Source organism: Aythya marila, assembly GCF_965140915.1.
Source record: "Aythya marila genome assembly, chromosome: 2".
Taxonomy (NCBI): domain Eukaryota; kingdom Metazoa; phylum Chordata; class Aves; order Anseriformes; family Anatidae; genus Aythya; species Aythya marila.
This window is the reverse complement of record NC_139043.1, coordinates 19,701,785-19,714,964: the sequence shown is the minus strand read 5'-3', so window position 1 is coordinate 19,714,964 and position 13,180 is coordinate 19,701,785. Positions and strand designations below refer to the sequence as shown.

Sequence of the window (13,180 nt, the reverse complement as noted above, 5' to 3'; positions counted from 1 at the left end):
TAGTCACAAGGAATTTAATAACATATTAAAGGGTCTTTGGGCCCTTGGTCTCCTTAGAGACTTTTACAATTTACAACAAATTACATTTGTTTCCTCTGGATGTATGTTAATCTTCATTTTTCTATGATAACCTTCTAAAAAGTGTCTTTAGGTCTGTTTAATAGTTTAGGTGAGTATTTCTATATTAATCTGTCAGTAAAGGAGTGTATGCATTGTGATGTAGTTGTACCTCTAAATGTAACTTCGTGACCAACAATAATAAAAGTATGTGGTTCTTGGCAATTTTTTCTTAGCAAAATGGAGTTAGAAGGAAACAGTTTTGAGTTACAGATGACAATTACCTGCAAGTTAAAAACTTACTAATATTTGCTTTACTTTTTTCTTCATTTGCTTAATCTTTCACCACTGTTGTATTGCTGGTCATGTTTTGTTAAAATACATTGCATGGGTTTTCACTCGCATTGGCAAAACCTTAAAGTTGAATTTGAAGAAACAAAGTTGGTGTTGAGTGGAAGTACTGTGCTTCTGATAACAAAATACCTGTAAAATTTTTCAGGAACGCCTGGGGGGGTCTTTCTTACAGAGTGTGTTTGGCCAATGCATCTGCATTCTGCTAACTGCTTGGCTTCTCCAGCACTGGGGTCTTCTAGAAATAGTTAATGGACTTTGCGTTGGCAAGTCCTGGCCTTTTGCTGCAGCTCTGAGAAGCTTTCCATAAATGAGATTAAATTTCTGGAGTATCTATGAAAGGTAGAAGATTGCATGATCTGCAAGATCAAGTGAAGCAGTGCAGTTGGCATTACCCTTGAATTGACATTCAGAGGTTCTTATGGCATGTTACAGCGTGTTCACTTAAGTTTAATTTGCTTTATATGTTGTGTAATGAGGCAGTGTTCTGTCACTAAGGCACCAATTGGTACAAGAAGTTGCAATTTGACTTATTCTATGGTTAAGGAATGATCTGTGCTTTGGAAAATACTGGTCTTCGCTCAGTGGAACTGCTATGGTATTGGGAGCTCATTCTCTTGGTAAAGTTGACTACCTTCTGCAAGTGATGTCTCATTTTGATGTACTGTGTATTTGATATACTGTATCTTGGAGGAGAAAAATCATTATTTAGGGTGACTTTTCTTATTTCCTCTTCTGCAAATCCATTTGGAATCTCAATTGTTGTCATATTGGAGTAAATGTGTGTATCTTTTATTTTGTATAGAAGTTTTAGGGAGGGTGTTTTTCTTCTCCCATTAAGAGCACACAGATTTATTTGTACTTTTTCTTTCATATTTGTAGTTTGGAAATTTTCTGAGAAACTATCCATTGGTTGCATATAAAATTGCCATAAGAATAGTTTGGTCTGAAAATATCTGTGTGGGTAGCTGTCATTTTTGTAAATAAACTCTGAGTTGAAAGGATGTGTTTTTTTCATAATACGTATGAGTCTCTTCTGGGCATTGCTTATAAGATCGATGGCAACTATATAAGGGTTATATACTCTAATAATAAGAGTAAAACCCCAAAAACTTGGATGTTATTTAATTGTTGTGAGGAATTTGAAATTATAAATTAATTAGCTTAGTTGCTGCCTGATTAGTCTGCTGCACTAAAAATGGATAGTTGCTATGGGAGAGAGGTTCTTCAGAAATGATTACAGATGAAACTTTTGGTAGTACATCGTTTGACATCCTGTTATAATATCCATTTTGTCAGTGCCCAGGTGTTTACCTCAATTTTTTTTTTGAGGAAAAACTTAGTCAACGTGAGGCTGTGGAAGAACACCTTATTCCTGGTGTTGCTGATAGCTTTATCTTTGGAAGGGAATGAAACAGGAATTTTAAATGTGTCTGGGATGCATCTCTGCATAAAAGAAATGCTTTATTAAAGTAACACATAAGAAGTGCCACATGAAAGTGGCAGAAGTGCCACTTACATGAAAATTAAACAAGTTTGCTGGCATTATACGTTTATGAATTCTAAAAAATGTTCTTTTTGCAGCTGAATTAAATAAAAGTCTGTTTGTACCAGGAGTGCTTTGGTCTGGGTGGATGAGGAAGGGAAAATTTAAAATTCTTTGCTGTGATAGGGTATTAGTCTTTGTAAACTATTAAAAAATAATAATCCACGGATGGCAAAATTCTGAAACACTTTTCTGAAGAAATTCTGCTTACAGGGATTTTCAATTTCTTTAAAGTAAAGACAAGCTTTGTGTATTAGTTCTGACATGGCTGAGTGATGCAGGGAAGGACTTGAGAGAAGAGCATTAGCTGCTAGTTGTTTGTTTCTTTTGTAAAGCTCTTTCACTGTGGCTTTTGTGGGAGTTCTGAGAGGAATACTCAGTGTCAGAATTTTGAATAGATCTCTACTATAGTTTGTTTGTTTGTTTGTTTGTTTTTCTCCACACGCAGTAAACAAGAGCTGTGGTTTTATAAAGAAAAACCACTTTGCTACTCCAGATCTCTTCGTGACCTTTCAGGGATCAACCAAAATACATTCAGTTAAAAATAGCCATTATATACTTCAGGTATTATTAGATGTTAATTTTATTTATTTTCTTCATTATGTGTGTTATTATGACATTATTTAATTTCATCAACAGCTTCAAAAACTTTGAAGTAGACTTTTTGAGAGATTGTGATTTTTGATCTTCAAGTTCAGTGTGTTGGAGCATCCTTTGCTTAACTCCCTACTGGTGGAACTCTGCCACGTTATAAGATAGAGGAGAGGTGCTTGGAACAACGGGGGTAAAAAGTAAGCTGAAATTGGATGCAACTTGGATATTTCTTGCTTGAGAAAATTATGCAATGTAGTTTGTCTTAATTGGAAAACTAAATGACACCTGAACATTAAAAATTGGTCATTATAGGTCATAGGTCTGCTTGATTTTGATTCTGTTTGTTCAATATGTCTTTGTCTAAATAACAAGAGAAAGATATTTTAAATATCAAAGGAAAAATAGCTTGTCTGAGCAAGATTTGTTGTATGTTAGCCTTGTAGGGAAGTTTTGGATGGCGTTTATATTGCCAAGTTTTGAATCTGTTAATGACTGACAGTTAAAATTCTGACCATTAGCACTGTATTGAAATGAGTTTTTGGAGTCTTTTAAGTAACTGTTTCAAGGACTGGTACTTGGTAACAAGTTTTATGCCTAGAGCTGAATCGATAGCTACCTGAATAATGGCAGCAGTACTGTTCCACCTCTTCCTGGAAACCACCCTGTGTCTATATCCTTTCACTGCTGTGACCGTAGCAGCACTGCCACTGCATTTAATTTTCCTGCTGTGGTTTATTCCGTTTAAAATGATAGTTGAATGCCTTACCTAGGGCTGTTTGTGTCAGAACAAGATAAATTAGGATTTGGACATGGGACGTGTGGACCATGGGCATCTTTCATTCTGGAATTGTTGTGGCCGTATCACTAAAAGCTTCCAGTCACTAGTAAGAGCCAAATAGGTCTTGTATTGGGGATTTGCAAGAGCTATACACAGCTTTTTATTGAACATGCTAGTTGTGATGGTGACAGCCATGGATTTACAAGCTTCAGGGATGGAAAGATGGTGCAGAAAATCCCGGAATAACAGTAGTACCAATATGAATACTCTGTGATAACACAACATTCAGATACATTGAAGTTATTTGAGGGAGTCAAAAATAGTGGTGAAAGAATGGTGATTTAGACATTCAGATGGTGTTGCTTACAGGAATCGCTAAGGGAGTTAAATTTGAAAATGTTAACTCCATGGGAACTTGGGACAGCCAAAAGCAGTAGGGGTGGTGATTTCTGTGATGGAGAAGAGGGTAAAAATGGAATACTCCAAGGTCAGCCAAGCAGCTTTGTTTGAAGGGCCAAGCAGTGGTGCTTGCTGATAGCGTGCATGTGCTTTGGTAATTCCAGTGGTTAGTCTCCTGTTCTGCAGGCAGGTGAGCTGTATTCTGCGTCTGCTTCTTCATGTCCCTGTTACTGTCTTAGACTTATTCACCAAAATAACCTAACTTACTAAAACAGCAGAAAACTATCCACTTTGATTTTTTTTTTCTTTTTGCTGCTATTGTAGAAGTTTGGGCTGGCACATAGAAGGTCTGAAAAACTACACAGCATGGGACAGGTGAGAGAGGGGCCAAGATTTTATTTTTATTTTTTTGTAATGGGAAACTGTTAAATGCCAAACTTCAAAACATACTTTCATGATATGAAGTACTGTTGAAACGTCTTCTGAGGAAATCGATGCATTCCAGAGACAAAAATGAATTGCAAATAAGTGTACTTACCTTTTAACAAATTAAATGATTCTTACATGTGGGAACGTTATAAATGTTAGGGAAAAGCTGAAGTCATCCATTCCATCTGAACTGAAAAAAGTGATCACTTGCTTAATTCAGTCTTCCTGGAGATTGAGGTCCAGCCTAAGATTAGAGCTAAATCACAGAATCACAGAATTTCCTAGGTTGGAAGAGACCTCAAGGTCATCGAGTCCAACCTCCAACCTAACGCTAACAGCCCTCCACTAAACCATATCCCTAAGCTCTACAATAAATATCAAATAAAATGATACAAATATATTAACTTGATATTTTGATGAGATACTTTCATTTGGTAATCTGGAAGTATGTTAAAGAAAATGAGTGGACAAGTGCTGGTCTTTGGAGTAATGTGGATACTCCAAGGTGTGAAAGAGCTTAACAGAACAAAAAATAAACAACGAAAAACCAAAGAGCTGGAACCAAACTGTATTTGTGAAATCATATTATTTAATTGTCTTGTATATCTGGTCTTTGTAGAAGAAATAGACACCATTGAGATGTGCCTTGTTGCTGTTTTTTCCCCCCCCCCCCCCCCCCCCCAAAGAAGGCAACGAACAGGAGGTGCTGTAGAATTCCAGAACCCTTGGACCCCATTTGTTTTCTTACTTTGCAGCATGTAGTTATTTTAATTAAGAAGGTATTACATAGTTTTGTAGGTAAGAAACAAAAGCCCCAAATGAGCTGCCCACGGGTAAATAGAGCTTTCTGATTAATCACGACGTATGAACTCTGGGTACTTTGTATTTTGTTTAGCTACATCATCAGTCAGGGCTATTCGTCTTCTAGGACAAATAATACTACAGCTGCTTATGCAATGGCTGGCTGGCAATCAGACCTCATCTTTTTCTTACAGTAAGAAAGGGTTCAGGAGCTGCCTGAACCTGGTCTGATGAGCTGCCCATTTGTGAACCAGGACTGAAGGTTGCTTTGCCAGTTCTGTAGCTGGTCCCATATTTATTAATGTTCCTTACAATGTTTTTCTGCAAACTCTTGTTTTTTACAGGATGTATTCTGTTCGGAATAATTGAACTCATGCGTGTTAATCTTTTTTAAAAGAAGTTTTAGTATGTAAGGGGGATGCATGGGTTCTGCTTCCCCTCAGTGCTCCACTTACTAGCAGCCCTATTTTCAGTCCTTTTAATGTATATTTTCTGCTTTTTTTTCCCCCCCAAAAAAAAAATATATGCTTTATGGTCAGACAGTTGCTGTCATTACTTTCTCTAGAATGGTGGCTTTCCATGTGGCTTTCAGGATAAATGTTTGTCTCAGGAGCTGTGGCTGACCAGAGGCCAGACAAAAAGCTCAGTGAATTGCCATGAAGGACCGGCTGTTCGTCTCTTTTTTTCTGATGGACAGAAAGATCATTGGTTTGTGTCCTTTGAGGCCAACTTGATTGAAAGCTTTCATGTTGATTAAATACTGTGGGAGTTCGTATTCCTCTTGTTACTCTTCCTGTGGATCCAGAAGCGGATCTTGCTGTACTTTGTATGCGTCTTTAGGGTGAGACAAGGTGCAACTGCAAGGGCTCACCCTGTTGGGAGCTATGTCTCTTCCTCTCAGCAGGTTGCAGAAACATTTATTCTTATCTTTGTAAAATCTGGGCCTTCATTTCAAAGGTTTTCCTGCAGTGAAATTTGCCCTGCTTCTTTGATGTTATTTGCATCTGGAGTCAATTCCCATTCAGAAGTAGGGCATCTGAACTTTCGTAGAAAGAAAAAAAAAAAAAAACAGGATGGGGGGAGAGATTATTTGTCAGAGGAGGTATAACATGAAAGGAGGAGGGAATATAGAGCTTAGGACATCAGACCTCCTGGGGTCGAGATCTTCCTATGCAAAAGGCCTGTGGGTGGGGTGCCCTGCCAGTGGCCCTCAGTGATGTCCGACTGTGCCATCTGCGAGCAGCTGGGTAACCTGTCCTAGCTCACTGCGTGTTGGTGTTTGGGTCTGGGGGAGACATTTGACGTGGTTACTCATGTTTTCTTTTATAAGATTTAAAGCATCTTCATTACAGGTTCAAGTCTCTTCAAGCTAATGCTCCTGAACATCACCCTCCCCTTTTTTTCAATCCTTCCTTCCTCCCCCCTCTTTTTTGTATCCCTCTTTCCTTCTTCATGACAAATCCTTTTGTGTTGTGACTGCTATCAAAGTGATTTCAGTGCATTACAGAATATAATTCAGAATCTTTTTAACTGTTCTTTTGATCAGAATTCTACAGTCCTCTGCCTTTCAGACAAAAATAATGGTAGAAGTAAAACAAACAAAAACCCATGACAAAAAAAAAAACACACACACACAAACAAAATGCTAGAAAGTCAACAGAAGAAATTGTAAAACATGTTCACTGAATTGTTTCCTGTTGTTTACTGATGGTGCTGCAATGTTTCATCTTAAAGCATTTGAAAATCTCTTTGCTCCAAAATTGTAAATGAAAAAAAATCCTTCAGGGTGATTCGAATTTCCTACTAAAGTGATGAAAATCAAATAGGAAGTGGCTTAGTTCTATTTCATAATTTCTTTCTTGAGGCTTGTTTTGGGGTTCAGTGAAATTGCTACTCAAGTTTATCTAAGCGTGTGCACTGATGACATGGAAAGCTGGGTAACTAGCACCACTGAAATGCTTTTGAATCAACTGTGTTGTGCTTGAAACAGATTTGATGGTGACACAGGAAACTTGATGTAGTTGCTCTTGTTTTCTCCTGCTCCGTGCTTGTATTTTGGCAGGATGAGGTAGCACTTCTTGGACTGTTGCATTTAAGAAATGATTGAAATGACTGCGGTGCAGTTGAATCCTTCCTCTCTTTTTTTTTTTTTTTTTTTTTTTTTCAAATTTTTACTTTCACTATCCAAAAAGCCTGAAACAAGTAATTAACTTAACACTGCCAATGCTTTATGTTGTGTTTAAAATAAATAAATAAATAAATTATTTTTAGAAAGGATATGATTTTATAGCTTTTGGTATTTTGTTTGGTTCAACATAGAAAATTCATTTATAATAAAATTCATTTATTATATAAATTGTATGCACCTTTTTGGGAATGACATAGAAATAACATTTCACATTCTTATGCATGGAGGTGCTAATAGGGGAGCCAAAGCTAAAACTTTAATGTACTGTAATATCCCAACAAAAATACCGTGCAGGTGTGGAGATGCGTGAAGGCAGGAAAATTAGGTGTGGAAATACAGGAAGCAGAAAGCCACGTCTTTGTTTTTAATCTATTTTTTTTAGCTGCTTAATTGATTTATGGATATTAATGATGGTGGATTCATTAATACTGGTTATAACAGAAGAATTTCAATTTGTATAGTTTGAAAGTAAATAAAAGTATATAATTTGCTCTCATTAACACTTATCAAAATTCAAGAAAGATAAAGTGGATTACATTAAAGATGAAGCTGACCCCGGATTATGCTTTCTTTTGTAACTCACAGAAATACAAAGAGAAAGATAAACACAAGCAAAAATACAAGAAGCAGTCAGAGTCTTCGCCATCCTTGGTTCCATCTCTTACTGTAACTACAGAGAAAGTAAGTTGATGTGTTTTTCTTCTTCCACTTCAGTTACTTACGTTGAAATTTCATAATGTTATCATTCTAGTGTTTTAAAATGGCAAGGATGCTGTAGTTCTCAAGCACACTTGTTATATTTTCCTGTAATGCAAAGTCCAAAAACACTTTTAAGGTTTATACTAGGAAGAAAGCCTTAGATTTTTGTAGTTAAATTGGGAGTGATTTAGTGGCACCAATCAGGTGCCACTAATAATTCAGTAAGTTTTATTTCAATGATTTTATGTTTAGTAGTTTGAGAAGTTTTATAAAATCTTTCCCTTGAAATTCAGTTTTGTGTGCTGAGCTGTTACTGAACCTGTAAGCATTTAAGCTGGGAATTAGGAAAATAATGGTACTTCATGTAAAAAGTACATGAAACTGTACTTCATGTACTTTTAATACCAATTTATCTTTTTTAGCCATCTGCTCTGTTAGTTTCTGTGGTCTTTTTTTCCTGTTAATCTTCTAGCAAATACTTAACTCAGAGGGCAATATAGAACATTAAATAACATAGACAGTTCTGATTATGCTTCTGTGTAATCTGACTGTTCTGGTTACTACAGTAATCAATTTTGCTATCCACAGAAAAAAAAGAAAAGATATTAATGATATTACAGAATGGGCAACAGTGTTAAGAAATGAGTTTTCTCACTTCAAATTTGGAAAAATGTTTGTACCATTCACGTGGGAATGTTTGATATCTGAGTCAGGGCTGAATTAATTAGCCATCAGTAGTAGAATACTTCGCTTTTTAGAAGGGATGCTGAAGCTTTTAACTGTGTGTAGTTTGGCTGATGAGATGATTCAACAGATGTGTCAATTTGCACGTGGTACACCAAGACCATACCAGGAAAGGGTAAAACAATTGAAATACCAGCTTTCTTTAATCCCTGTGAGTAGTACATCAGCTAATGGTATCAGCTTCAGGATTCATCACCAAGAAAGGAAACCTTTTATTATGTTTTGCGTATTTTTCTGTTCTCAGTATTAAGTGCATTGACCTGAGGGTGTGTACCTGTTAACATTGTTATTTGTGACTCACGCTTCTGATAAACTGCTCTTGTTTCTGGTTCTTCTGTATTCTTGTTGATAATGATAAGTCAAGTGAGACTTACTAATCAGTGTTTTTCTGAATTTCGCGATAATTCTATCTTTATTTTTAAATAACAACTAGAGTCACTTTGCCACTTTGCTCTTTTGATGTGAGATACTGCAAATAGTGAATGTGACAGGTTTTTATTGAATGTTGACTAGTCCATGTGATTCTTCATTATTTTTTTTTTACTTCATTTTATTAATTTGTCCTGAAACAACTCTTTTAAGATACCCTGTAAAATAATTTTCTTACTTGGCAAGTTTCTTTAGCACAAGACCTAAACAAAAGTTGTATGGTTTATGTATGATCTTGTCTTTCCTGAATATATATCCCTTTTGTCCTTTGGTTACTTAATTATCATACAAAGTGTTACTAACAAGTGATGTTGCCATATATTTGTGTAAAAGTTAAAGAAAATCCATTCATACTGTTCTCAAAAATTTTTGATGATTAGACAAGCCTTGTTTCCTTCTGAGAATAATACTTAGTTCAGGATATTTTGCTAATATGGTAGTTTTGTGTGTGCTTTTACATAGAGTTGGCAGAATTGATTTGGGCTCGCTGTCTTTTTCACAGCAGTCTGTCTTTGCAGTGAATACTTCATTTTATGACTTCTGTAAATCACTTCTGCTATCACATTCTTCCTGTTGTGGGAACTGGAATTTGAAATGAAATGAATTTTTCTTTTCCTTTTTTAAAGAAGTGAAATCCTTTTTGGTAAGAGTGGTAATGACCTTTTATGTAAGTGGTGCCTTGGAGGATGTTTTTATCCGGATGAGTGATTTCTTAAGTTACATTCCTGAAAAGCTACAGAGTAAACTGAGGGTTTACATTGTATGTGTGGGTGTAGTTGGTTTGGTTAGTTCTGTAAAAGTGGATTTGAAGAAATTTAATGAAGTTCCAGTCCAAATGCTGTGTTCAGCTATGGGTGTGCCTCCCAACAGGCAGTTTTGTGCATTGCTGTGATGTCTCAGCAAACACCACCTCGCCTGGATCAGTCAAATTGGAAAATCTTTGAAATAAGAAATGAACTACTCTGATTAATATATACAAACATTTTTTTCACTTGTCTTTTGGGGCATAAATACTGAATGTTTTAAGGACTGGAGTAACTTCTGGAATATTTCTCTCTATTCAGATGAGGCTTTCCCTTAGCATTTCTGTTACTTGGATGGGAATATTCTGTTCCCTTATGATCACGGGATCTGTGTAAGAGCCACCAACCTTTTAGTTAGTCCTCGTAAAAAAATTCTTTTTCAGGTTGTGAGCCAGGTTGGGCTTGGACTGAAAGTTTAAAAATGTGTTATCTGGTTTAACAGATCAGAAAAAAAAACTGACAGCCAGATTTTTCTGGGTATAGTTCTTTCTTTAAAGAAAGAAGACAAAAGCATGCCCCGATATGCAAAGCAGTAATCTGCTTTCAAATTGTAGCCAGTGACTAAATACTTTAAAAGGCCCTGGGAGCAGAAAGTGCAGCTAACTAAGCTGTATTTTTACCAGTAGAGATACTGGTGATAAATCCTTCTCAGCTCACCCTGGTATCAGCCCAGCGTGGCTCCCAAGGGAGGTGCTTGGCCTTTGCTGCAGTAGGGTAGAGGAGGGAAGGGAAGGAGCAGGGAAATCTCCATTAGCTGTGATTGAACGTTGCTATCCTACAGTAGTGAGGGGTTTGTGGGCTGTGGGGGGGTATGTGTGCATGGCTTTTTGTTTGTTTGTCTGCTTGGACCGCTCTCCTACCATCTGGCACATCTGTGGATGCTGCCTGCTGCGGTCCTCCCCTGCTCTGCAAGGGTTAGGGCTGAAGGCTTCCCAAGCGTTGGGATGCACTGTGTGCATTCAGAACGATGGTCATGCCTTTGCAGTGAAACTAAAGCTTTGCCAGAAGTTTTTAAGCCTTGCTGTACTCGCTTTCAATATTCGCTTCAGTGTGCACAGTGATAAATGTGAGGTATCAAAGTGACCATAGCTCTCTGTACCGAGTTGGCAACAGGAAAGTGAAGTTTAAGGAAAAAAACTGCAAACTGGTTTATGAGGAGTAATAAAGGCACTGTGATGTGCACAGAGTTAGCTTGGTACTTGCAGTAGCAAATACTGACTTTGAGAACAGGTTTAACGTTCATGAGCTGGTTATTTAATACCTCCCAAATAAACCGAGGAACGGATTTTGGGGCCAAGAGCTGAGTAATCTCTGTTTTTGGGGGATGTTTGTACTGAAGCAAAGGGAAATGACTGACTGCAGTGTGAGCAGCGAAGGGGGAAGCCTCCAGCTGCGTGTCCCATTTAAAAGGCATGTGCTGGGGGAAGTGGGGAAGGCAGGGGAAGCTCCAGGGGACTGCAGAGACCGAAGCCAGTTATTAAGTAACCAAAGAAGTTCTCACCCTCTTATGACCTCAGAAAAAAACCAAACCAATGTAGCTTTGCCATGGTGTAGTACTGTTTCTGTTGGTGGTGTTTTTTTTCCTTCAGTGACATTTGTATTAGGTCTTCCTCTCCTAGAGTGTAGCATTTTAGAAAAAAAAAATAAAAATTCGGGAGTGGGTACATTATTTTATGAACCAGTTAGCGTAATAATCTAAAGTTTGTGCTGCACTTTGATCTCAGAAGCGGATCTGTTTTAAGGCATTTTGCTTTAATTAACTCCTTAAAGTGAACAACACAATCTGGAAAGAAAAGTTACTGACCAAATGATACCATTTTATTTTCCTTTATGTCTGTCGCATCACAGTGGTGTGCAAGATATGCTGAAATCTAGATGTTTATTCAGAATATGTCACAGCACCTGCTGGAGCAAAACTTCCAAAAGCAGAACTGCTATGTGCATGCGTGTTCTCCGGTCTGCTGCGAGCAGGATTCAGACGTGCAGTCTTTGAATATTTCATTGGTGTTAATAGCTGAATCATATTATTCTTACCTTCGTAGTGACTACAAATGAAAAAATATCCCCCCCTCAGTAATGAAGAAGAGATGCTAGGTAACATCAAACTGTGATTGTTGATATCTCTATAGATTTCTTTTTGCAGTTAATATTGAACTGAGTGGGAAGGAGGTGAGGATTAGGAACGGAAGGAATTGGGTAAGAGGAGAAATCGAAGATCCTAGAAAAAGCTGACTTGGAGGGGGGTGGGTTGTAGCGTGTCTGGAAACCCTTTGTTCAAATGACCCAAATTTGAACCACTGCTTCTTAACACAGGTCAGGTGACACATCAGTTTCAGGAAAGTAGAGCATACTTGAGGACTTCGTAATAGTTCAAAAAGTTAACTGCTAAACTTACCTTAGAATTGGCTCCATGTTCATTAAGAACTGTTACCAATAGAGTAACATCAATGTGAGGTAAATTACTCTTAGTGTTGTACTTTAACAGACTTAAACTGATAATCCCTCTTTGCTGTTATTCAGAAAATCCCTAATATATTTTTATTGCAGTTCATAATAGGGCCATATTTGCAATTTTGAAGCGCTATGTTTTTCCTTTCTAGTTAGGTAAATGAAAATAACTTCTTTGCTAGCTTAAAAAGGAGTTGGATTTTAGTTGGGCTGCGCACAGCTTGTTTCATGCCAGCGGATACCTTACAGATCCTTTCCACATGTTCATAAAGATGTGTATTTTTCATTAAATTATTATATGGTGAGGTTCATTTTACTGGTTTGGCTTGCTATGGATACTAAAAATAACACTGACTGAACAGTATGACAACGTGAAACATCGTTTGGTAATTCTTGGTTTAATGGTAACACGGAGACCACTGTTACCTTTGCACCTTCAAGTCGGAAGGGTTCTCGGTGTTACTACTTTCTATTTAGGCTGCCCTCTGCTTCTTTTCACTCATGAATGAAGAGTTTGGAAGCGTCTTTGCATGGCTTTTTAATACACTAGGTCACATAGGTGTGATGCAAGGGGCTAGAGAGCCTCAGAGGGGGGAAAGTGCTTCAAGAGTGAGTTTTGTCATCTGTGTTGGCCTATTCTGGATGGAGATGGAGGCACCTCTAAAATGAAGCATGAAGTCCAACCAGTTTGAACCCCTCAGATTTGTCTGTTGTTGTGCTCCCTTTGGAGTAATTTGGGTTAACTTACCTGTTGAAGTTTGGAAAGTGGTTTACAGTGCTTGTATGAAACAAGTTGAAAACAAAACAACAAAAAACATAGACTAAAACAACAGACTAGCAGAATTCAGGTCAAGCAATTTCCATGTTTTAAAGAAGCTATTGTCTGAGGGAAGGCTGGTGTGATGATGGGAAGC

At 37.4% G+C, this 13,180-nt stretch overlaps 1 protein-coding gene across 8 annotated transcripts in view; it reads left to right on the top strand.

Annotated features, from left to right (window-relative positions):
• Nucleotides 1-13,180, top strand: part of MLLT10 (MLLT10 histone lysine methyltransferase DOT1L cofactor) — a 116,963-nt gene that overhangs the window by 43,997 nt on the left and 59,786 nt on the right. For 5 of the 8 annotated variants that reach the window (XR_014316924.1, XM_082753480.1, XM_082753479.1 and 2 more), the window contains 2 exons: nucleotides 4,050-4,100; nucleotides 7,729-7,824. Coding sequence is in view for 7 of the 8 variants with exons in the window: in XM_082753480.1 (XP_082609606.1) it covers nucleotides 4,050-4,100; nucleotides 7,729-7,824 (147 nt within the window). In the remaining variant the exon portion in view is untranslated. The remainder of the gene's footprint in view (nucleotides 1-4,049; nucleotides 4,101-7,728; nucleotides 7,825-13,180) is intronic. The other 3 variants (XM_082753484.1, XM_082753483.1, XM_082753482.1) reach the window with 1 other exon arrangement.